The sequence below is a fragment of the Ambystoma mexicanum genome, chromosome 2p (genome assembly GCF_040938575.1).
Source record: "Ambystoma mexicanum isolate Mex_15411 chromosome 2p, UKY_AmexF1_1, whole genome shotgun sequence".
Taxonomy (NCBI): Eukaryota; Metazoa; Chordata; class Amphibia; order Caudata; family Ambystomatidae; genus Ambystoma; species Ambystoma mexicanum.
Genome location: NC_090923.1, coordinates 301601683 through 301628278, shown reverse-complemented (window position 1 = coordinate 301628278; position 26596 = coordinate 301601683). Strand labels below are relative to the sequence as shown.

The window sequence follows — 26596 nt, the reverse complement described above, 5'->3', positions numbered from 1 at the left end:
TTGTCCACCTCTGTAACGCCCACCTGGTTCCCACGGGGGCGCTGATCTAGTCTGGATTACTGTGGCCTCTTCTAGCGTGATGCGCAGGACCCGGAACACCGATTGGACAGGACCTCCAAATCGTGCTTCCTTGGCCCGTAGGAATATCCTTCTTATGGTTTGGAAGGTTGAACTCTCCATCCTGCTTCTGGTGCAGGGGCGCGCGTTCGTCCAGTTACTTCACTGGTTTTCAGAATGGCGCTGGCAAAATCCACTTGACTTTCCTGAGCGATGCGCCATAAGTATGAAAGTTCAAGTGAGGCCCCCTTTATGCTGTCTTTCTCACCTGTGATATGTCCTTTATTTCAGGTGCAGAATGAAGGCGATGCGTCGAGGGGTTAAACTGCCGAGGTGAGTAGTAATGAGGGCGATCCCTCTAGATGTCCTTATCATTCCTCTGAAATGTCTCTAGTCCTTTCCCCATAGGGGCCGGGGTACGGTACCTGCCAACGGGGCGGCGCCGACCCGGAATGTGGAAGAAAAGCCGGTAAATATTATGGCTGTTAATCAGGCTTTCCTTCTGTGTGTCCTTCTGCTCACCTTTTGTTTCTTCCTCTCTCCCCTAGGTGCAGAGATGTGGCGTCCGATGCTGACAGCCGCGATGGAGCCGGGAGATGTCTCGAGGACAGGACAGGTGAGTGAATCGTGGCGCTGCAGCGAGCAACGCGATGCTTTTAAATTGAAGTCTTCCTTCAGGGATGCTGGCGAGCAGATTCCGGATGCAGGTAAGAAGCTTGAAATAATCCTTGGTTTTCACCTTTCTCTTCTCTTCCTTCCAGGTTCAAGACGGGCGTGGCTGTAGTCCAGGAGCAGGAGCAGACACGGTGAGCGTTAAGCTGCAGGAAGCAGAACAACGCGAAGCATGAGCTGCTGTCTGGGCGTGGATTAAATAGCCTCCAAAGAAGTCCCAGGTATGTATCCTTCCCCAACTAGGTATGTATCCTTCCCTGGCCACGCCCGAGTGAAAAAATAGTCCCTATGAAAAAATAGTCCCTTTCAGGTCTCAGGGAGGCCTGAAGCGTGCAGCATGGTCTGCATCAGGTAAGTGCACAAAACACCTCCCTTTATGAGCCTGGCGCCTATGGCGCCAGGACTGATGTCCAACATGAGCCTGGCTCCAAAGGCGCCAGGACTGAGTCCAAAGAGTCCCTATAAGGGGCCGCTGGGCTTTTACCCGAGGGCATGATGCCTGCTTCCGGGGGTGCTGGGCCTGGCCTGATGCTCCGGGGGTAGGCATCATGACAACCTCACATTTCTGACCCCTTCATATATGGTGTCAGGTGCGGGATTGAAGTCAATTGCTATAAATTGTGGAACCCTCAAGTTTGAAAAACATAGCAAAAGAGCTTTTACCCCCACTACTGCTACTGAATATTCTATTGGGTTTGATATCTATAGCAGTAGGGGAGAGTGGATTCAACCAGGGAAAAGAGCATTGATCCCCACAGATTTGATCCCTAAGGGTACTTATGTCTGCCTTGGCTCCAAATCAGGCCTGGCGGTATGGTCTGGACATATTGACAGGGGTGATTGGCCTGGATTATAGAGGAGATGTTAAAGTTTGGATGCACTATAATGGAAATAAGGCATACCAAATCAAAGCTGGGGAAAGGACAGCAAAAGATATATTGGAGCATTCTATGTTCCCAAAGCCTGAAAAAGTTAAGAATTGTGAACAAACTGGAAGGGGAACTCAAGGGTTTGAGAGGCTGATCTTGAACCAAACATGTCAGTACATATAGAAAAGGAAGAAGACATTATTCCTGACTTGGCCCATACCCAGGATAATGATCCATTACTAGCAGAACCTTTTAACCAGGTAACAAGTGAGGAAGAAGGTAGGAAGAAAGGTGTTACTTTTTTTTCTCCAAAAGAATGGGTTGCTGTAGAGAGGGGGTATGGATCTCTCTGGTAAACCCAGAACCCACATTGTTATACCTAGGAGTCATAAAGACATTGTAATGGAGATGTCTCATTTGGGAATAACTAAGAACGAGCACAAATTGTAAACAGATTCTATTGGACAGATATTTATGACGATATCAAAATGTTTATAGGTACCTGCGTGCTTTGCCAAAAAAACATGACTAAAATACCACCACCTGCTTCTTTACAACCTTTACCTATTATTGATTTTCCTTTTTCCTGAATTGGGATGGACATAGTAGGACTGTTGGAGACATGAAAATTGGGTAATAAATACATCCTGGTTCTTTTATGTTATGCAACCCGTGATCCTGAAGCCTTCCCTTTAAGGAAAAATACTTCTCAACACATTTTTAACCATTTATTACCATTCTTCTCCAGAACTGGGTGCCCAAAGGAAATTCTAAATGACCAAGGTTCTACTTTTATGAGTAATCTCATGGTCATGGCTGAATTAAAAGATATTGCTCAGAGTAAAACCCTAAGAACCCCGGTTTATCATTCACAGACTGATGGGTTAGTTGAAAGGTTCAACCACACTTTAAAACACATTGTAAACAAATTGGTTGAAGCAGACGGAAACAATTGGGATGTTATGATACTTTGGGCCCTGTTCGCCATTAGGAAAACTCTCCAGTTATCTACTGGAGTGTCTCACTTTGAGTTGTTTTATGGAAAAGAACCCCGAGATGTGTTAGACATGTTGCAGGAAACCTGGAAAGATAGGGGGAGAGCCACTATTCCCTTATCCCAAACAGCTCAAAAGCGGAAAGAACAAATGGCAGCAGTAAGGAAAATAGTTAATCTTAATATGGTCAAAGCTCAAGAACATCAGAAAGAATGCCATGTCAGGAAGGCATTGAGGAGATCCTTCTCTATAGGGCAGAGGGTGTTGGTCCTTCTTCCCTCATCTGATAATATGATGCTATCTAGATGGCATGGACCACATAAAGTGCTTGAAGGATAACCAGCTAATCTCCCCCGAGTAATCCCAACATCAAAAACAGGATGAATTAGACCTCTTACAACAGTTCCCTGACATGTTTAGTCTTGAGCCAGGGAGAGTGAAAGGAGTATACCATTATATATTATAACTCTGGGTCGAGTAGTACACTAAAATTCATATTGCATCCCTGAAAGTAGAAAACAAATCATTCAGGCAGAAGTAGAAACTATGTTGAAGGCAGATATTATTGAAACATCACAAAATACCAGGTCCTCCCAGATTGTTTTAGTCGCCAAGCCAGTTAATTCCTGAAGAAAAGTGAATGAAGTGTCCAAGTTTGATAGATATCCTATGACCAGGATAGACGATCTAATAAAAAAATTAGGAGATGCCCAGTACCTTTCCACTATTGACCTAACTAAAAGTTATTGGCAAGTAGATGTAAATCCGGCTGACAAACACAAGACAGCTTTTTCTCCTCCTCTTGTTTTGTTTCAATTTAAAGTACTGCCTTTTGGATCACATGGGGCCCCTGCTGCTTTCCAGAGATTAATGGATCAAGTAGTACCCAAGTGTTTCTTCTGCATCTGTTTACTCTCCTTTTTGACTACTAAGCCACCTGGTGAGTTTGTGCTTTTGCCGTGCAGTGTCTCTTATCCTCCATCCTTATCTCTCCACCACCCCTAATGGCGCTCACTATCTCACCTATCGATTCTAACTGTTTTACTATCACCTATCCTCCTTCTCTCACAAAGTCTGGAAGGAAAAGGTTTATAAAAAGAGTTCTGACAACCAACCCTGGTCTACCCATTCCAGACACCTAAGTCAGCGCAACTTCCAGCCAGATTTGACACTGATGTCTTTTTTTCTGTCCCTTCTCCAGATCTCTGCACCCCTCATCTCTCTCTACTCTCTCTCCTTTCCTATTCCCACTTATTAATGGTGGTACTAGATGCGAAGTACTCTTGGCAGGCTTCTCATCATCCAGGTGTATCATTAATGTCTATCGCAATGGCACTCTCATGGCTCAGGGTCCTCAACACAACCACTTTCTCGTTTACCAGCACCTGTCGTACCTCATCAACTTCCTTCCTGTGCTTGCTACTCCTTCTTCCTCTCTCCCTGTCCCTCTTCCCCCTCCTCCGACTGCTGTAGGTCACCCCTGTAACCCTCCTCGGAAAACCTTCAAAGGCAGAGACCTGCTCCATCTAGCCACGCATAATGCCCGCTTTGCTATCAAACACTCTGCTGACCTCTGCCTCCTCCTTGAAGACATTGACCTGGATACCCTCACTCTTATCAAGACGTAGTTCAATGCCAGCTCACTCACTGCATTTGACTCCCTTCTGTCTGATGGATACAAGATCATCTCTAAGCCTCGCCCTGACTGTTCTGGCAGTGGGGTTGCCCTGATCCTCTCCGAGTGGGTCCCTTCTTCCCTCGTACCCACCCAGTCATACTCCTTTTTCCTCTTTCAAGTGCCTGGTCTGCATTCTGGTCTTTTCTGTGACCTCTTCCCTGACTATTGGCACTATCTATAGGCCACCTATCACCCTGTTCCTCTCTGAATGGGCTGATTTCTCCTCCTCTCTTCTGACATTTTCCTCTAAACTCCTTCTGCTGGGTGACTTAAAAATCCGCCTTGACTCCTCAAGCACGGCATCCACTCTCTACTTTGATCTCTGCACCTCGCTCTCCCTCTCCATTCTCTCCTCTAGTCCTACCCACTCATCTGGACACACTCTTGTTGACTTTATCCACACAGATCTTTCGCTCTCTGTCCCATTCGCCACCCTGCTCTCTTGGTCAGACAACTCCCTCCTCTCCTCCCACCTCGGCCCTCTCAACCCTCTGGCCGCACCTGCCCCAGCTCTGCCAACCTCTTTCATGGACACCCCCCCTCGATGAAACGAGTGTCAGTTGCTGCCTTTGCATCCACCTTCATCCCACCCCCTCCTCCCACTGCAGACTCTACCTCCAACTCTGCTCTCAGCAACCTAAATCTTGCCATCTTTAACACTCTCGACATTCTTGCCCCAATCATGAGGATCCACCTGAAACACGCCACAAAGCGTAACACTTAGTATAACCCTGATCTAGCAGACCTGAAGCGCAAATGCAGAGTTGCAGAACAGAAGTGGCAAACCACAGGCTCATCTTCTGACAAAAGGGCCTGTTACCTTCTCCAAAGGCCATATCGTCTCACAATTCGCTTCTAAGAAGAGGGCCCACATCCATGCCCATATCTCTAGAGCATCTAACAACACGGATGAACTCTTTAAAATCTGCAAGGATCTAGCCAATCCTTCTGCTGTCTACACCTCACCTCTTCCCTCTCAGGCCCTCTGCACTGCACTGGCCACACATTTCACTGCAAAATCTCAGGACATCCTGAGCACTCTTTCTTCCTCCCTTGTCCCCCCTCCTCATATCCCTTTGCCACCTCTGGCCTCCTATCCTCTATCAGTGTTTCTATCCTCCTTCTCTCCAATCACATCAGACGAGGTCACTAGGGTTGTCCACTCTATGAAGGTCTCCTCCGAACAGGTATTCTCCTGTTCCTTCAGAACTATTAAAGACAACATCTGCTTCCTTGCCCCTGCAGTTGCTGATTTCTGCAATCACTCTCTTGCTACTGGGTCTTTGCCCTCTTCCCTCAAGCTCTCCCTTGTGTGCCCCTACCTGAAAAAGCTTTCTGCCGACCGCTCGTGTCCTACTAACTACCGCTCCATCTCTATCACTCCCTTCCTTGGGAAACTCCTGAAGAAACTGGTCTTCCCCCAACTGCCCAGCATACTGAGCTTGTTGCTTGCCTACACAACCATCAATCTGGATTCCGATCATCCAGAGGCATGGAAACTGCTCTTCTGAAAACCTGTGAAGAAGTGCTTGCATCTCTTGACACCAACTCTCCCGCTGTTCCCATTCTACTTGATGTTTCCTCTGCATTTGATTCGGTCAACCACAGCCCTGATTGATCTGAAGACTCAGATAGAGACACTAAAGGACAATGGGAAGTTAGCTCTACTACCCCTCCTAGACCTCTCCGCGGCGTTCGACTTGGTCAACCACCAAATACTCTGCCAACACCTTAAATCTGCTGCCCACTTCTCTGATTCTGCTAATGCCTGGATCCACTCATTCCTGAGCAACAGATCCATGAGGGTCTTATCACCCACAGAATCGGCAGACCCCTCCCCCATTCACTGTGGCGTTCCTCAAGGCTCTTGTGTGTCACCTACGTTATACAACGTATTTACAAAGCCCCTCTTTGATGTGCTTGACTATATGGGTGTCTCCTACACTAACTATGCGGACGATACCCAGATACTCATCCCTATCACGGGTGATTACACAGCTGACACCAAAGCCTTGAAAGATATCTACCTGGTCATTCAGGCCTGGATGGCACATCACAAACTTTGCCTTAACGACGATAAGACCGAGCTCTTACTACTAGGATCAAGCCATCGTCTTAACAAGTTAGACCAAACTTACAAGTCCTTCATTATCGATGGCAATGTTATCAAGGTCTCCAAAGACACCAAAACTTTAGGTGTCTATCTTGACTCCATGCTCTCCTTGAATAGACAAACAAATGCAGTAAGGTCGGCATCTGCCTATACTTGTAAACTTATCACTGCCTGCAGACCCTTTCTAAACTCTATCAACTGCATCACCCTCGCCAGAACACTCATTACGGCCAAAATTGACTACTGTAGTGCCCTTTACCTAGGGACTAGTCAGTCCAACCTTAATAAATTGCAAACGGTACAAAATAATGCCATAAGGGCAGCCTTAAATATCCCGAGACGCTCCCATATCTCCACCATCAGATCTGACTTATGCTGGCTCCCGGTAAAACAAAGAATTGCCCGCAAAACGCTACCCTTGACCCACAAATGCCTGAATAACAACGCCCCACCCTACCTCTCCTTTCGCCTTACACTCCACACCTCCGCTAGACCCACTAGATCAGCCCAATCTCACAGCCTCATCCTGCCTAGATTCAAACTCCAAAAAGCGGGCGGTGTGAGTTTCCCTGTCCTAGCTTCCAAACTCTGGAACACTCTGCCTACTCCTATCAGAACCGAACCATCGTTCCTATCCTTCAAGAACAACGCAAAAACTTGGCTGTTCTCTCATGAGCTATGACACTCCTGCTTCCATGTGTATTCAGGTTATACACACATACACCCCTTATTTTACTTGTATTATAATCTGCTAATTGTATTTTGTTTTTATATTGTTGTATATTTGTGTAAACCTACTGTGTATTTAATGATTAATGTAACTTGTCTACAAGAGTATCCGCCCGGTTGCCCCTGGGCCTAGTCTGCGTTTTATAAATAAACTAAACTTCAACCTTCAAACTCCATCCTCATAAAATAGCTCCATGATACCCTTGGTATGTCGGAGCACTGAACTGGCAAACCTCCTGAGCTCCTTCTCATCTCCTACTTGTATCTCCACCTGTGGCGTTCCCCAGGGCTATAACCACTCACTCTGGCTCTTTAACATCTATCTCGCTGCACTTGCTCACCTTATCTCCATTTTTCCCCCCACTTCCAGTGTTATGCAGATGACACCCAACTCTTCTTCAAACTTCCCTCTGATGCTCTCCCTACTTCCTACTTCCTATAGCATTCCCGACTGCCTATCTGATATCCAGTCCTGGTGTACCTCCAATGATCTCTGCCTCAATGACAGCAAGACTGAGATCTTTCCTATTGGGACTCCCACTCCCTCTTTCCTCCCTTCACTCTGGCCACCCTCTATGGGCTCCACCCCTGCATCTGAAGCCAGAAACCTTGGAGTCATATCTCTCTCTCTCTCTCTCTCCCCCCCCCCCCTTTTTGGAACAGATGGAAACATCAGTACTGAGCTGTACGATACCTCCAAAACAGTAAACATCCTGATGCACCTTCAATTCCTGGTCTAGTCCTCACCCAAGGTGGCCTCCACAAGATGGCAAACGTAAATATAACTACACACCATGCCATCAGCATGGCACGCTGTATCCGTCTCTTGGTGCCTCATACAGTGTCTTCGGCTCTCTCGGACTGCAGTATCTCAGTGCTCCCTCTCGCCTCGTTTACCTTGCTCCTTCTTACCTTCACTTCGTTCTAGCCTCTCTCTTCTCAGCGTTCTCATTTCCTCCTACTTTGCTCCTAACTTGGTTTCTGGCGTTCTGACGCTCCCTTTCCTCTGGACTCTGTTGCGGGTTGTTTATTGCCTCCTTTTTATCGGATTCTACTGCTAACTTACTTTCTGTTTCAGGCTGTCCCGTTTGGCTCCGCCTTTCTGGTCTCTTATTATCTGCCTCCTCTCGCTCGGGTTCACTCTGTATTTTCTTACCTGTTCTTTTTGCTAGTTCTGCCTTTCTTCTTGCCTGTACCACTCTGTCCCGGTACTTGTTTAACCCGCTATTGCTTCAAGGCTATCGCAGAGATCCTTTGCCTACCTGCACCAGTCTCGGGTTCGTCTGGTAGGAGTTTTCCTTGTCGGAGCAATCCTGAAATACACGCGAAGTGAAGGCTGGTCTGTGAACTCTTGACGGGATATTGCCATGAACACTCTACCCAAGGACCATCTGACAAGAACAACTATCAGGGTTTTTTGGTGCCTTCGGCTTTTTGCCTGATTTTGGGGTTGGTTCCCTGGGGTTCCCTTTGGCGTGGGTTCACTTCCCTGCCAAGGTGGACTCCGGAGGAGCCAGACCTTACCTACACGAAAAGAAGGCAAGGAAACCCAAGGAAAGAAAGGCTAAGGAGAGCCAGAAGCCATGAAGAAAGGAATCTTCTGAGATCCAAAACAGCTCATCAGACGAAGGAGGTGAGGAGGGGTCTCAGGAGGCTACACCAGATCCACCTATTCAGGACACTCTTTCCTCCCTCACATCTTGGGCCTTGCTGAGAAGGCCTATTTTCAACACTACCTCCTCAGAGGTATCCTTCCTTTCTTCACTTTTACCCAGAAGCTCAATGTCTCTAGAGCTCTGGTAGTCTCTCAGCTGGACTACTGCAACTGCCTCTTCCTTAATCTACTCTCTTCCTCTCTCTTCCCCTTCCGGCTTGTCTGGAATAGGGCTGTGAGACTTCTCTTTGGCCTCAGGCCGAGGGACACTATAGCCCCAGCCCTAAAATCCCTCCACTGGCTCCCGGTTGCTGCAGGGATCAAATTCAAAACCCCCAGTTGCTGCAGGGATCAAATTCAAATCCCTCTGCATCATCCATAAGGCTGTCTGGGGCCAAGGACCAATCTATCTACAACTTGCTCTCACCAAATACTCTCCTTCCAGATCTTTACCCTCCTCTGGCTCGAACGCTGTGTGTGTCAGGAACTTTTCTAAGCAGCAAGCTGGAGGCAGATCTCTCTCTTTGGCTGGTTCCCTCCTCTGGAACAGGCTCCCCCTTCTTCTCAGTCTTGAGCCGGATCCCCTCAGATTCCGGAAGCTCCTAAAGACTTTCCTCTTCACCTCGTCCTTCCCCCTCTCACTCATGTGCTAATACCCCACAGTCGCTGAGATTGGTGGCCTGGGTCATTGTGTCCTTCTGGGTCCCGGCCTTTCGCCCAATCCCAGCACTTGCCTTAGCACTCACTGGCTTGTGTTCTCACAGGCCTGTATTTACTATTAGCAGGTGATCACTTTGTACCAAGTGATCTCTATCAGGCACGTACTGCACACTTCTGACTCCTTGGCACTTCGCTCTGTGGAACTCCTAGCACTTTCCCCTTTCCCTATTCTCTCTTTCCCTGCACTTGCACATTCTGAATACTAACAAGGCCTAGCAGGACCGCCACTTTCCTGTTCATCAGTTTATTCCATTTGTCCTTGTTCCCTCCCCTTTTGCCCTATGGGTGCTTTGAAACAAAATTTCTTGATGTATAAGCGCCTTACAAATGTACAATTAATACAATAAATATGTTCTAAGACGTTTGCTGTCTTTTTGTGGGGCTTATATTGATGATATTATTATCTACAACAAAGAGATCCCCCATTTTGCGACTGTATTAAAAAGAGAATTTGTGAATATGTCCTGCACAATATGGGCAGTATATCCAGTGGCAGGGTCTTCTGGGAGGCTTTGAAGGTCCTGGTCAGGGGGGTTGCCATAGCAGGGTCCAGCAGTGTTCAAGCAACCATGAATAGGGAATTAGCTGTGGCTGAAGATAGCTTGAGGACATTTCAACAGTCCCAGGAGTCACATTCAGACAGTAATGCGAGGGCTAGAGTACTAAAACAAAAATATATGGATTTCTGGGAGAGGTTGGGCAAACCTAGCTTTGCTAAATACACCGAGAAGCAGCATAAGGAAGAGGATAAGCAGGGCTGATTGCTAGCATGGCTGCACAAGAAGGAAGGACGACTAGGCCCGCTACATTCAATCAGCGTGGGAAACTGGAACTTATGCTGCACTCAAACTGGAGTTAATGAAGCATTCCGAGACTTATCACTTCCTGTACCAGAAGGGACCCACAGTGGCCAGCACCCACCTTGTGGAGGTGTTAGACGTGAGTGAGCTCCCAGGTCTGACCCAGGAGGATAGGGATAGCTTGAAGCACCCCTTACCTTGGAAGACAAACAAAATTAAATTGTGGGCTTGCCGACTGGGAAGACACCAGGTTCGGATGGTCTTCCTAGTGAATTTTATAAAGAGTATACTCATAAATTGCCCCCATTTGCTTAGTGCCTTCAATGATGCTTACGAGGTGGGAGTTCTTCCGCTTAGCCTGAGAGAATCTATTATTGTACCCCTCCTCAAGTCTCATAAAACCCAGATGGAGTGTAGCTCTTAAATGCCCCTCGCAATGTTGAGCAGGACAATAAGATACTTACGTCCTTACTAGCAGATACACTGAATAAAGTGATACACAAGTTAGTGCAACCGGACCAAACAGGGTATGTTCTGGGCCTCAGCATTGCTTGGAACTTGAGGAGACTACACCATGTAATAGATAGGACAGCATCCTGGGAAACGCTGTGCGCCATAGCCACACTGGATGCGGTGAAAGCATTCGATTCAATGCAATGGGACTTGCTTTATGCAACTTAGTGCAGATTTGGTTTTGGGCAGGCTTACATCAAGTGGGTCCAACTAGTGTACACCAGACCAATGGCTGGGATCAAAACGGGTAGAGGTATCTCAGAGGCATGTAATTAGGAAAAGGCACGAGACAGGGTTGCCCACCGTCACTGCTGGTTTATGTTCTTGCTATGGAGCCGATTGCCCAGTACCTTAGGACGGAATTTAAAGAAGCAGGTACTAAGATAGACGGGGCCAGTCATCTGATATCCTTATACGCAGATGATACTTTATTATATATTCAGAATCCTGAGGATAACCTGGAGCTCTTACTAGAGGCCATTGCGCTGTTCGCTAAAGTGTCTCAGATCACAATTCGCATGGACAAATCAGCATTATTCCCGATAGCAGGACTGCATGAGACAGACTGCAACACACTGCCTGTGCTGGCACTGCAGTGGAAGGTGCGCTCATTTCGGTATTTGGGGATTAATGTGTATCACAACCCAGCAGAGGAGCACATACACAACACGCTGCAGGCCACAGAGGGCATCATGAGCTCTATGAAGTTCTGTACTAAATGACACCTTTTAATGATGGCGAGAGCGGCATTGTTGAAAATGGTGGTATTGGCCAGATTGTTACACCTCTTTATGAATATCCCCTTCTACATAGCTAAACCCTTTTTTAAGATCTTGGAGGGTATCTGTAGAAGCCTCTTGTGGCAAAATGGAAGGAGTAGAATAGCGTTATCATCCCTATACAGACCGCACGCAGAAGGCGGCATTAGGATCCCACACTTCGAATTATATTACATAGCAAGGCAGTTGTAATTTTTGCTAGACTGGTTGCCGGAGGACCCAACTCCAGATACACAGATGTTGCAATCTACTGCAAGGAGTCATTACCTAAAGGAGATATTGTGGTTCAGGAAACCGCATGAGGGCTGATGGTCACACTTAGTGTCCCTAGGGGTGAAAGTCTGGGACAGAGCCTTAGCAGTGATGGGGCTGGCAGACCCGGTGTCTAAACAGATTCCTCTGGTCTCGATTGTACCCTCCTCTTCCCTGGCGAGAATCGGTATACGCACGTATTGGGAAGCCTGCGGAGTGGCCACCGTAGGGGATTTGTTGTAGGATGCTAGTTTCATACCCTTCCCAGAGCTGGCAAGGCAGACAGGAATACACATATTTATATTTAAAATGTATAAAGTGCAACGAAGGCCCAGAAAGGGCATCTAGGAGGTAAACGGAGACAGGGGGCAGGCTCAAAATACTCAGATACCGGTGTCTTAACAGCGCAAGAAAAAGAGGTTAAAGAAATGTGTCTTCAAGGCTCTCCTAAAGAAAAAATAGTCAGCCAAAATTCGTAGGTCAATTGGGAGAGCATTCCACAGGCTGGGCACCAGCACAGAAAAAGAGCAGCCACCTAGACATTCTCGACAGAATTTTGGGATCCTAAGAAGCTGATACCCAACGTTAGCATACAGCATTTCCCCTCTGAATACGCCTATTGCGCTATAGTAAAGGTTAAAGGTATTTGTACCGCGCACCGTCACCAACGGAATTGGTCCCCAGGCGCTCTGGCAGATCTGTAAGTGATAAGGGGGGGGGATTGGTTAGTAGGGTGAAGAGGGAGTAGGATAGTGAGAGGAGTGGTGTTCTGTTGGCAGCTTCAACTCGGTGTACACCGGGTGCTGAGCTTTGGTGCGAGTATTGGTTTGGGGTCAGTCCGTGTGTGCTGTTGCTCTGGCTTATATGTTGTTGCAGTGTTGTGAAGTACGTGCGGCTTGTTGTGCGAGAGATGGTTGAGTTTTTTGAGTGAGAGAAGTATGCATAGTTTGATCTTATATTGGTTAGTGGGTTACATGACCTTTAGCATGCTAACATTCACAGTTTTGTCTAAGTGTGGCACTTGTTGGCCTTCACATGTGGGCATGCCAACATTCACAGACTTTTCTAGGTGCGGCGCAGGCTAGTGTTTGAAATCTGTCTAGGTGTGGGCATGCTAACATTCATAACTTAATCTGGATGCTACTCAGGCTGGTGTTCACAGTTCTAAGTGTGGCACCTGCTAGCATTCAAGTTTCATCTAGGCGCGGGCATGTTGTCCTTCAATCAATCCTATCTAGATGCGATGCAGGCCAATTGTCCACAATTCTAAGTGTGGCCTGTGCTAGTCTTCACATTTAGCGTAGGTGCAGGCATGCTAATAATCAGAGTCCTATCTAGATGCGACGCAGGCCAGTATTCACAATTCTATCCAAGTGTGGGCATGCCAACATTCAAAGTCCCATCCAGTTGTGACGCAGGCCAATATCCACAACTCCATCTAAGTGTGGCCGTGCTAATATTCACACTTCTGTCTAAATGCGTTTGCCGGTCTGGGTATGGTCCATCCGGTACGCACGAGTGGGTGAGTCACTTGAGGGCTTTTGTCTGGGTCCAAGTATGTGATCAGTCACTGGAGCCTTCCTTTAGTGGCTATTTTCCATGATATCTTAAGCTCTGTTGAGTGGTTGGTTCTTTGGTTTGAGTGTTTGTCCAATTTGAGAGTGGCCGAGGTCGGAGTTATTTTCACCATTGTTTTAATGTCTGCGCATTCTAGTGCGTCTCCATTGTGGTTACGCTGTGAAGAGCCATGATTTGAGGAGTTTCCTAAATGCTAGGTGGTTTGTTGTGTTCTGTATATTCTTAGGTAGGTCGTTCCAGGTTTTGGGTGCCTGGTGAGAAAAAGAGGATCCTCTGAGTTTTTTTCTGTTGTAGGGTTTTGGTTCCAGGCGTATGTCGGTGCTTGATCTTAGTGTTCTTGTCGGTTGATGTAGGCATAGTTTGTCACTTAGGAATTGTGCGCCTTGTTTGTGTATTGCTCTGTGCATGATGCACATGGACTTGAACTTTATTCGCTGTTTTAGTGGTAGCCAGTTTAGTATTTTTAGCGCAGGTGTGATGTGTTCTCTTCTGGATAGCTTGAGGAGGAGTCTGGCTGCTGCATTTTGTATGCGTTGCAGTTTTTTTTAGAAGTTGTTCGGGCATGCCCAGGTATAGGCTATTGGCATAGTCTACTTTGGACAAGATCAGAGCGATGATGGTAAGTGTTTTGTTGGCGAACGACAGGAACGGTAGGATCCTTTTTGCTGCTCGCAGGAGGAAGAAACATTTCTTGATTACCGAGTTTACTTGTGGCTCTAGAGTGAGGTGGTTATCCATCAGGACCCCTAGGTTTTTTATGGTCGATGATGGTTCTGGTGTGCTGCCGAGCTCTCTTGGCCAGGGGATGTAGTTGATGTCTCCTTTTTTTGAGACAATCATTATCTCTGTTTTGCCTGGGTTGATTTTGAGATGGTTGGGGTTCCTCCAGTTGAATATGTCGCGAAGGCAATTCTCTAGTGTGGTGTTTTCTTCTCGGGTATCTTGTATGTTGAAGATTATTTGAGTATCGTCGGCGTAGTTGTAGCATGTGAGCTGTGTTTTTTGATGAGTTTGATTTATAGGTACATGTAGATGTTGGATAGAAGCAGTGAGAAGGATGATCCTTGTGGCATTCCGTACGTGGAGTCTCTGGCTTTGGATTTAAAAGGTTTCATCCATACTGCTTCTGTTCTGTTTGTTAGGAAGGATTTGATACATAGTAGGGCAGTGACGGTTATCCCTAGTCCTTCTAATCTCTTTATGAGGATGGCGTGGTTGACAGTGTTGAAGGCTGCAGACAGATCAAGGAGAATCAGGGCGGTGCTGTTGTCCGAGTCTGCGTTTGTTTTTAGGTCGTCCCATATTGAGAGGAGAGCTGATTCTGTTCCTCTCATGGGTCTGACAGACTTCAATACCTACTTCTGAATGCCTCCATGCGACCATCCTACCACACAGTGCTGTTTTATGCCTTATTGAATTAGCCTATTACACCCTATTAGATTTGTCTTATGGGACTAGCCTACCTCACATTGGTGATTATTATTTATGGGACTAGCCGTTGTTACAGCAGGAGAACTTGATTGGGAACCAGAGTGCGCGCCTTGTCATAATTTTTAACACTATGTTCCAGGAGTCCCGGGCTCAAGAGGCTGCAGCACCAGGGCCATCATGCTTCACTATGGAGAACCATAAACATGGTTTTCCCCCACCCCTATCAAGGGTAAGATTTGTGCTTTGGAGGGAGTTGTTTCCCAGTCACCTGCAATGGAAAAAAGTGTGAGAATACAAGTACCATAATCCTTAGAGACATCAATGTGACTTAACATGAAACACCTGAAAAGGAAATGCAACTAGACACGCCTGAAAAGGAAAAGAAACACGGCCTCCCTGATGATTGACGGAGTCAAGAAAATGTTTGGAGGAGAAGACAATTTGGTGTTTCAGCAGGAGAACTTGACTGGGAACCAGAGTGCGCGCCTTGTCATAATTTTTAACTTTGTGGGACTAGCCTACTGTATGTGCCTGGAGCCTATCGCATTCGTTAGCAACTGCACCTGCCACTCTGTGCCGAGTGATTGCCGTGACTCCCCCCTACCGATATATAGTATATCCTCCCTCACTCTTATTATGCTTGATGGTCCTCCCCATCACCTATATGTCTTTATGCATGTATATTACATACTGCTCTCTGCGCACACACAAACCCATCTCATGTCATGACTGCTCCGGACCCCTATGCCTCCACTGTATCAGGCCACTGCATCTTCAATTAATTTGCCCATTGTGCCTGACAGTACCAGCCCACTGTGCCTATTTTTGAACTAGCCTGTGTAGCCCTGTTGTAGCCCACTGTGCCTCTTTTTGAACTAGCCTGTGTAGCCCTATTGTAGCCCACTGTGCCTATTTTTGAACTAGCCTTTGTAGCCCTGTTGTAGCCCACTGTGTCTATTTTTGAACTAGCCTGTGTAGCCTTGTTGTACCCACTGTGTCTATTTTGAACTAGCCTGTGTAGCCCTGTTGTAGCCTACTATGGCTATTTTTGAACTAGCCTGTGTAGCCCACTGTTGTAGCCTATAGTGCCTATTTTGAACTAGCCTGTTGGAGCCCTGTTGTAGTCTACTGTGCCTATTTTTGAACTAGCCTGTGTAGCCCTGTCGTAGCCCACTGTGCCTATTTGTGAACTAGACTGTGTGTGTGTAGCCCCGTTGTAGCCCACTGTGCCTATTTTGAACTAGCCTATTCTCCACAATTGAACCAACCTACTGTATCTACACTGTATATTGTGACTAAACTGTGCTAGCATATGTTCCCCAATCGAGCTAGCTCCTTTTGCCTAGCCAACTGTGCCTGATTGTACTAGCCCACTGTGCCAGAACAAAACTCCAGTAAACCCCGGACCCAAACAGTTTGTTCATGGCAAACCTTTACATAACCACTCTTACCTTGACGGTAACTTTTTACCTACTCCACCCCAACAACACAATCCTCCCCCTATGAATCCACTACCTCAATCACCCCTACCTCAACGTCTCACATACACCACAGCCATGGGGTATGTCGATACTAAACAAACCAACCAGCCAAACTGCTCCATCAGTCCATTAGAATGGATCCGCCGTTTTACTGCTCCTCTCACACCTTGGAACCCATGCCCAGTGAAGGACAGAAACTTAAGACTCGGCACCCGTTTCTTACCCCCCAGGTCTCCCATCAAAAAACACCCCCTCACTCTCATCATAACTAAGTTCAAGCCAGCTCTTCGCAAATCTTGGTCAACACCCAAAAAGCCCCCAGCGGCATAACTGAACACCCTTTGATCAAAGGTGCTCTCATCAATGCCCATTCACTGGTCGCCCATGCGCTGGACATCGCAGACCTCATCTCCGCCAACAACTTGCATTTCCTGGCTATTACTGAAAACTGGCTGCATCAAGCAACAGGCACAGCACTATCCCTCGCCATCCCAGAGGGCTAATCAATACTAAGGAATAACAGGGACTCAGGTAAAGGAGGAGGAGTAGCCTTTATCGCCAAAACAACCCTTTGCCTTAGATTGACCCCTCCGTCCAGCTTCCAGGTCTGCTGAACTCCTGTCTGTTAAGTTCCAACTTTCCGCTCCACAAACCATCCTTATGCACCTCATATATAGACCTCTAGGCCTCATCTCCTCATTTGAGGAAGAGATATCCGGCCTCCTGACCACTAATACCAAAACAGATCTCAAGTCATCCTAATAGGGGACTCAGCGATCAAATGCCGCCAATGCGCTCTCCCTGGAAAACACTATCTCTCAACTAGGGTTCAAGCACAGGATCACAGCCCCAACACATAACAAAGGCAGAACCTTGGACTGGCTGGCGGATCACAACTGCACCACCTCCATCCTTAAAAATGAACCAACTACAGGGTCAGACCACCACGACATCTCCCCCTCCATCCAAGGGAAGACGCAACCGAACACCCCTCCAGCTACTATCCCGCAAACCCTCACCAGGAATAACCGCAACATCACCCTGCAGAGCCTTCACCCCCTAATCCACAACATCCTTGCGCCCGCAAACTACTCCGACCTAGATGTGGATAAACTCGCTGTTCTCTATAATAAAACACTTGAATCAGCTGTAGATATCATCGCCCCAATCAAACTCACTAAAGCTAGACCAGCAGCCAACTTGAACAAATGGTTCACCCCTGAGCTTAGAATACTTCAGAACGCCAAACGAGCGGCAGAAGGCACCTGGAGAAAAACTCCCAACCAGGCCAACAAAACACTATTCACGGTAGCAGCCACCACCTACAAAACCTCTATCCTCGGGGCCAAAAAAAGAGACTTATGACAACAGAACTGAGAATGCCAAAAGAGCTCTACATCATCCTCAGGGAACTCGAGTCCCCGTCCACACCCTCAGACACCTGCGTGAAAGATGCAGACTGGTGTGAGAGGATCCAAAAAGCCTTGGCAGACAAAATCGCCATGCTACAATCCAGAAAAACTGAGCTCCTTCTCGTCGGCTCCCAACCACGGCTAAACAAACTCTAGGGGTCTACCTAGATTCCACACTCTCGCTCAAAAAACAGGTGAATGCCACAGCCTCCTCCACAACTTACACAAATAAGCTCATCAATGCCTGCAAATCTTTCCTCTCGCCTTCCAGTTGCATTACTCTAGCCTGAGCGCTAGTGCTCTCAAAAATTGACTAATGCAACACTCTCTTTCTTGGCACCTCAGAACGCAACCTGAACAAACTGCAGGTGCTTCAGAATAATGCCCTCAGAGCGGCTCTGAGTATCTCGCGGCACTCTCACATCTCCAGCTTTAGACAAGATGCCCATTGGCTCCCTGTACATGACAGAACCACCCTCAGATCTCTCATCATCGCCCACAAATGCCTCTCTAATGACTCCCCCAAATACTTGGCAGACAAGTTTAACAAACACACTTCAACCAGACTAACCAGAACACTGTACTCTCATTGTCTAACCATTCCCAAATTCTACCTAAAAAAGCAGGCGGCTCCAGCTTCCCGATCCTAGCCGTCAAACAATGGAATGCTATACCGCTGAACCTTAGAGCAGAACCTTCTTTCTGGACCTTCAGAGCAAAAGCAAATTCCTGACTCGCCAACAAGAACTCCACCTCTGTCTGACATACTAATTAATGCACCCTTATCCTATGTCTGCCTCTCGACCACCATGTAACCCGGTCAACTGTACTTACTATCATTATCTTGTCTGTCTATATTCTGCTGTAACCTCCTAAGTCTCCGGCGCCCAGTTACCTCAGGGTTCGGCGCGCGGTACAAATAAATAAACTAAACTAAACTGATGAAAGTCCGAGCGCAAGTGTCTCGTTGGGCAGTATTATTGCAACTTATTTTTCAAAAACTGAGGGCCCAAATGGTCGGTGGCTCGGTGGACAACACACAAGATCTGGGGGCGTGGCTAGCCGGCGTGCAATGAGCATGTAGTTTCACAGAGCTCCTGCATCACCAGCCGAAATCCTGCGGAAATCCAGCACTTAATCCCGATAGAATGTGCCAAAATTAACACTGTTAGTGCAGAAGAGACAAGGGGCCACGAGCAGCGGTTTGGGAAAGAAGAAAAGCAGGGTACAACCCCCTGTAAATTGTACCGAGGAGTGGAGGGTGCAACGCCACAAAGCAGACCCAAGATGGCTGCTGGGGCACCCTAACAGGAATCAGTGGAGGCCTACAACTACCTGAGCAGACAAGGGACAGGTGTTAACCCTCCGGAGAGCCTGGTGAGAGGCAACGTGACACTGTCAAGGACAAGATGAGAGGCGTACGGCTCCCAAGACTGCGGGGACGCTATGTTCGCCTGGTGAGGCACTCCCTCTCGCTGCAGCGACCATCAAGACTGTCTCCCCATTACGAGGGTTCGGAACATCAGGCTGGGAAGAAACCGCGGGTTACATCCTGAAACGTGGGGCGGCGGAGAGGAAGGGCCGTGGAGTGGAGTAACTGGGCTCAAGTGGGACAGACCCAGCAAGGCACGGACCTGGTCGACAGTGGCCCGGTCACCACAATTCAACCTATTCGCCAAGAACCATACGAACGGCGAGGAGCCGCGCCTGACATCTCCGACCTGGGAGACCGGAGGGCCGCCTATTGGGATCCAGACAGGACAACGAGAGACAAGGGGAAGCCGAGCAGGCTGTCCACAGCAGACACAAAGAGGGGTGAGATGCAAAAATAAACCCATTGACTTTGGGACCTTGATTCAATCCCCCCTATTACGCCGCCACCCAGCGCATTACACCAGGGTTGGAGTGGGAAGGAGACCACTGAGGTGGAGACTGGGACTAAGGGATAAGGGGCTAATTTAGGCGTGGCTGGGTCCTGGACCCCACAGTCACTGACAGGTCAAGAGTGCTGAATGAGGTGCTCTCCTGTAGCACCACAAGTTATTTCAGGCCCCGGAGAGCTGGGCCATACAAATAGATACAGAAGGACATAAGGGGCGAGCGAGAAGGGAGCCGACTACACTCCTGAAGCCCTGGGCCCAAGTCACGGGTCATAATCGGTCCCCCCCTAACATTGAGCAGAGCAAGGAGGTAAAGGGGAGAGCAAGGTGGAATAGGGGGCTGGAAACCGGAACCCAGGCGAGGAAGCGAAACAGAGATTACTAGCCCACAGCAGTAACAGTAAAGACACTGCTGAGGGTACTGGTTGAGTGGCCTACAGCACCCTATGTGCAGGGGGAGGCACTATATCTCATGGGGCACTAAGCAGGAGAATCAGAAACTAGGTTACAAAGGAGGTACCAGGTTGGAACAGAGGAAGAGTGGAGACACACAGCTGAAAAGACTACCTTTGCACACAACTAAGGGGTCTTTCAAGTGCCACAAGCAGCTGATATGATTTGAAATTAAAAGGTGAACTCTAAGTTTGTGAGGTTCAATGACATTTCAATGTGTGGAGAAACAACACCGGGGACATGCACAAAATGGTTCTGCATGCTGTAGTAAATTATCCCATGATATAACCTCCTGTAATGTCCCTTCCTATTGCCTTGAACCATATAGTTTCCAACATTAGCTTCAGGCTTGATCTTTCAATATTACCACAATTGACAGAAAAACCTGGCGAGAAGGCCCAGCTGTCTCTAGCTAGTCAGACCCAAAACACAGAAAACTGTAAAAAACACAACTTTAAAAAAGTTGCCTTTGTCCCTAAAGTTCATCATTGTGCAACCACACCCACTCTAGGTCAACCTCCATGACACACGCACCGGCGGCCCTCTGTCATTTTTGCCCACTGGGCCCTTTGCCTTAAATCTGCCACTGCTTCCAACTCGCAGACTTACTTCAGATCACCACACGCACAAATTGTCAGTACTTTCCAAAGTGTTCACCTACAGTGTGAAGAATTTGAACATACCCATGGTAGACATGGGCTCGCCTGGGCTTTTTGAAATGTTTAAGTAAATGGATGATGGTAGACCTGCCTCAGGAAAATGTGTCGGGCTACATTTTCCTATGCTCACACCAGGGCAGATGCATAGACCTGTGTACTCAGGCATGGACACAGCCTACAGGTAAAGTCCGCCCCTGTCATATTTAATTGAAGTAGGGAAGGAGATGAGAGAACAACATCATCCCAAGGGGTTGGCAGAAGCTTCCCCTTGCCATGGACAGCCTGATTAACTGACAAGGGTTCCATGGAACCGCACTGCTCCTTTGTTAGCCCTGAAGCTGGTGACTGCGATTAACATACGAAAAGAGGGTGCATCAAACAGGCCCAACTGTAGAGGATAACAAAGGAGACAGGAAACCCAACAAACCTTTCATATATATAACTGTGTCAACGTGAAGCCACCTCCTGCCTCTCAGTATCAATGACAGTGAACTGGCATGTCTGATTCTATTGTTGCAGTAGACTACCCCACCTAAGGGGACCCCATTCATAACCATTCATAAGATACAGATACAAGAATGTGGTTTGCAGAAGCCAGAGAGTCTGGTCTCTCAGCATCTTCACGGGATATCTGCCACTTTAAAAAGGAACCACACAGCGAGAACCATTAACCAGAGAGACTCTTTGATCACAGCAGACAAGAAGGTGGCGGGACGAGTACTGCAGGGAGTGAGCCCAGAACTCTTTCTGTTGAGAGAAGGGTTCTGCCATATTGGTTCTGGGACACCACTTGATCCTGTAGGAACCCCTTACCTTTTCCTGTTGCAAAGCACTTTGGTTATGACCTCGCACATACAGAAAGTTGTTGGTAGGGACCTCAGGATTGGTTCACTAAAGTAGGTTCAGCCTATACTAATCACTGTGGCCCATTTGGCTTTAAGAGAAGGCTGGCTCCCCTCTTTCAGGCAGATCACCTGAAGCACGAAGAAGAACTCATCCTTGGACCCTAGCTGACGGTACAGTCTGCCTTACAGCTTCCGCCAGTGAAGGAAAGCCAGGAACATCCAAAGAAGGAAGCAAGAGCCCTACCATTAACATTTACTATGGAACAGAGGGAGAAAATAATTCATCAGACCCTCCAACCGCTTCAGAACTGGTACCCAGCCAGCACACAGCGCGCCCTGTTAGGCTCTGCAGCAAACTCCCTGGACAGGCAGTGCCAGAAGATCTCTGAACCCAACACACTCCCTAGTCCTGGGCCACCTGCTGTAAAGGAAAACGCAAGCCCAACTACAAGCACCTTCCGCCTGAAAGCACATTCTCGAGCCAGTCGAGTTCCTCGATCCACAACCGCCTGCAAAGCTGACCGTCATCAAGCCTCGAGCTACCACTGTCAAGCCGCAGTCGCTGAATGAAACCGAGACGTCTCGACCAGTCTTCAGAACTGGCGATCAGCACTGAGACGATTCCAGACCCTCAGTTGCCGTAAAGGCCAGCCTGCAGCTGGTCGCCAAGCTTCTCTCGCCGAACCGTCTTGCCGCCTGATACCGGCTGCTGACTCCCGTCTCGAACTCTGTCACAGAAGCCTGAAAAGCACCCTAAAGCCGACTCCATGCTGTCGAGCACCAAGAACGACAACAAGAGGTACATTGTGGTTGTGACCTCCATGGTCCTTCCCAGAAGACCCCCCCCCCCTCCACCCCCAAGAGTCATTTTATGATGCTTTCTCCCTTTTTGCTGGAGCCAAGAAGCCTTTTCAAAACGACTGTGGTTGTTAACCATACCAGCTCCGCTCCTGTGTATCCAGGGTGCATCTCTTTACATTCTTAGAAACAGTCTGTTCTCTGCATTCCTCTAAAGGATGGGTTGTATTAGATTGTTGTGATAATAAAGTAGATATGTGTATACACCCTTGACTTGACACTCCTTTTATCAATGGGCAATCATTGTATTGGCCATGTGCTGCAAATAACCAACGATCCAAGACCTTAACAGCAGAGAAGCCTGTCATTCCGTCCACGTTACCAAAATTGGAAAAGGTTTATCATTTCAATTGCATGCTTATTTAATCCAATCTGTTAGGATCCATTCTGGTGTATTGGAGGTGTGGGGCTGATTGACGGATTAGATACCGATATTTACCCCTGGCACCCCCGAATTTGATCCCGTCACACACACCGACTTTAAAAGGTATAACACATCCTCACTTCACTTGAAAATTCAACCAGTTGAAAGACAGGTTCGTCTTATCCGATTACTCGATGGCTACCTCGCTGTTGCTTCAATGATCCCAAGGCCGCTATAATCACTCGCAGGGGAAAGGCTCCCTCGCCTGTCACTTTGGCAACAGCGGGAAGGACTACCGCTGCCACAGATCGCTCGAGCTTGGAAGGACAGCTGATCCCTCAGACCAGCCTATCAACTCCAGTAGGGGACAGTGTCATCCTGCTAATTAACCCCGCCCCCCTTTCTGTCAACCGTCAGTCAGACCGCCTCCCACCCATGTTTACTGGCTCCACTGAGGGCTGGAGGGGGCTGAGTCCCCGGCTCTCCTTCAGTTAGGAGAGGCGGGCACGCCCCTCCTCTTCCTGTGGCCGCTGGTTCCTGTGGTACGTCAGCGCTGTTCCCTGATCCCCCAGCACAGATCCTCCTCCGGCCATGGCTCTGTGAGACAGCACATGGCGGCCGCAGCAGCCATGAGCAACCCCCCAACACTGCCCCCCATGACATAAAGCCGGAACCGCCACCCCCACCCACAGGATCAGCCCCCACAACACTCCCCGTTTGCATCAACCCCCTCAGGAGCCGCCAGCACCCCGGGGATCATCCTTTGGACATTATATTTTGAACTGACATTTCCCCCAACAGGATCTTAATTTTGTCCCTGTAATCCAGCCACCATGGGGGTCCAAGGCTTCCAAGACTACATCGAGAAGCACTGCCCCAGCGCCGTGGTGCCGGTGGAGCTGCAGAAGCTGGCCCGCGGCAGCCTGGTGGGGGGAGGTCGCCAGCGGCCCCCACAAACCCCGCTGCGGCTGCTGGTGGACGCCGACAACTGCCTGCACCGGCTCTATGGCGGCTTCTACACCGACTGGGTGAGCGGTGGTCAGTGGAACCATATGCTGGGCTACCTGGCGGCGCTGGCCCGTGCCTGCTTCCAGGGCAACATCGAGCTCTGCGTGCTCTTCAACGGCGCCCTGGAGAAGGGCCGCCTGCACGAGTGGGCCAAGCGGCAGGGCAACGAGCGCCAGACGGCGCAGCAGATCGTCAGCCACCTGCAGAACAAGGGCACGCCGCCTCCCAAGGTCTGGTTCCTGCCGCCCGTCTGCATGGCCCACTGCATCCGACTGGCGCTGCTGCGCTTCCACATCAAGGTAAGCTGCACTGTACCCGGCGGCTAAACCGGCGACGCTTTTCCCGGCCTGTCAGTGCCGGGCTTAGTTGCGGCACTGATGCTTTTTCGTGGCCAACACCATATTTGTCGCCACACATCCACCCCATTTTTCACGCTCCCACAAGCCTTCCCCACTCCCCGTTCCTCAACCTAACCTGACTACTTTCTCACACTGGTTAACAGTGCCTCCCAGACCGTGTCCTTTTCCCTGGGCCTGTGGGCCCAACGCGTCGTGTTGCACTGCACCTTTCCTATACCTACTACCGTTTCAGTCTCTTCACTTAAGGGGTTCTCTCACCCCTCCCCCTCAGACTACCCACCACCTGAAGGCGTTTATGAACTCTGATGACTATTGCCACACCTCGCGGTATCTGCTTTTTTTCTCAGCTATCGGCGCCTTGCAGGCTTGGGCGGCCATGATGTGAGTCCCGGAGAGCGGGCCCAGGCCGCCTACTTCCCTTTGACTAGCGTGCTTTAGACACGGCCTCGAGATTTACTTGGTTTACCCACGAGAGTAGGGAGGCCGGATCTGCAGTTTAGGTAGATGTAAACTGGTGAAGTTGATAAGAGACAGACAGGCGGCAGCAGAAGTCATATTCTCTGCCTGACAGTTCCCTGTCAGTCTATCCTGCTGCCGCCGCCCCACTCTACTGATAATCCTCTGACCTGCTTCAAATCCCTGACCTCGTCCCTTTTTAATCACATATCTGGCAGTTTTGCTCACAGGAATGTTCATCACATCTCGTCTCTTCCTCCTTTTCAGGCAAGGTGAACCCAAGCGCCACCATCAGTCGCCACCAGCTATAACCAATGCCCATTGTGGCTCCAAAAAAAAGACCCACCTCCAGTTTTTCTTGTAACCACAATCGCCACCTAATCATCAAACCGTTGTTCTACCTTTCCACGAACCGGACAATTGACCCTTCACCAAAGTGTATCTAATTCCTAATGATCCCCACACATCTGGTGGCCTGTTACTCTGCATGCACATGTCATCCTGTTGCTATGTAAACGTCTCCCCTGAGCCTGAGAATATTGCCAAATACCTTCTTCCCAGAGGCAGCACTCGGCTACACTCATAGTACTCTTCCCTCTGACGTTACACATCCCAGTCTCAATTTGACACATATACCCTCTCTCAAGCACGCCTAATATAGTTGACAGTAGTCGGCATCTCCTGTCCATCATTCAGTTTTTTAGTACCACATCTTGTCCTTGCTCAAAACTGATAACTTTTCCAAAGGTAGGGTGTCAATGCTACTTCCAGTCTTGCCAACACGGACGCCTCCCCATCCGGAACGTGCATTAAAGAGTTATAGCAACACACCTCACCACCTTCACAGAAGCTACTCCTCGTATGTACTCCTCCTTGAGCTGTCCACCCCAAGATTAGACTTCTTGACACCACTTCACCGCCTATATTTTACACCACTTGAGGATATGATAGCTAAAGGTTCACTTTAACTGTGCTTTTCATTCGTATTGCTGTGATCGATGTTGGTGTGTACTGTAGTCCCTATTTCCATTTTTCTTTACAGTTCTGCCACGTTTCTTGCTTCCTCCTGTTGGCCCCATTCCCTGCCTCACTGCTTCCTGCTCATGACTTTCTAACCTTCCCCCATCACTTCTCTTCAGTATCACATTCCATGTATCTTGACTTGTTAGTCCCCCAGCCTCCCCATTGCCATCTAGACTACTCTGTCAAAGTTCCTTATTTTTAACAAAGCAGGCAGTCCTATATTAGCGGAAAGTTTTGATATGGCCGTTTCTTTTTGTTGATTACACAACTTGGGCAGTTGACCTGCACAATACACAACTTTGTTAAATGGTTTTCGGCCTTCGGTTTTTGATGCTTAAAAAAACAGTACATTTCAAATCTGATAACCTCAAAATCTGTACATGTGCAATATAGACCCACTAGAATATTCCTGGTTAATTTGTGAACGTTTGGGTCAATGGGAACTAGATACACACATTCTGATTATTATCTACAAGGATATATCAACTGTTGCACGTTATAATAATGGTATATTAAAAGCATGAAACCGATTAACGTGCGGCACTTATTTTGCAGATTTAGACACACGTGTTGTTTGTCGTAATTCAAGATATCCTATGTTTCACACGTGGAATGCATGAAAAGATATTGCCAGTCGAAATAAATCACATCTCTTATTTTTGAAGCTGTGCACGCGTGTTGCTTGACTACTGGTAAACGCTAGTCTTCCCAGGCTTTTGCTGCGTTCTTTCGCTAATTACACAACGGAGGAATGTAGAACAAACGATAACTTCGAGGACAGTAAAATGTATCTAAAGGTTGCTAAAATGTCCACCTTTTGGATTGCTTCCGCCACTTTAACATAAAACTCTGCCTTAGCCCGTCTATGGTTTTTCCATTTTGACTTGAGTGACCTCGGTCCGATGCTGCAACGTTTTTATGTGTAGTTACACATTTAAGAGAGAGAGTGTGTGTGTGT

General features: G+C 48.2%; 1 protein-coding gene across 2 annotated transcripts in view; it reads left to right on the top strand.

Moving 5' to 3' along the window:
* The first annotated feature begins 23328 nt into the window (after positions 1-23328).
* Positions 23329-26596, top strand: part of FAM120A (family with sequence similarity 120 member A) — a 1536407-nt gene continuing 1533139 nt past the window's right edge. The window contains exon 1 of one of the 2 annotated variants that reach the window (XM_069643586.1): positions 23329-24099. In XM_069643586.1, the coding sequence (XP_069499687.1) occupies positions 23626-24099 (474 nt within the window). In that variant the 5' untranslated portion in view covers positions 23329-23625. The remainder of the gene's footprint in view (positions 24100-26596) is intronic. The other variant, XM_069643587.1, reaches the window with a different exon arrangement.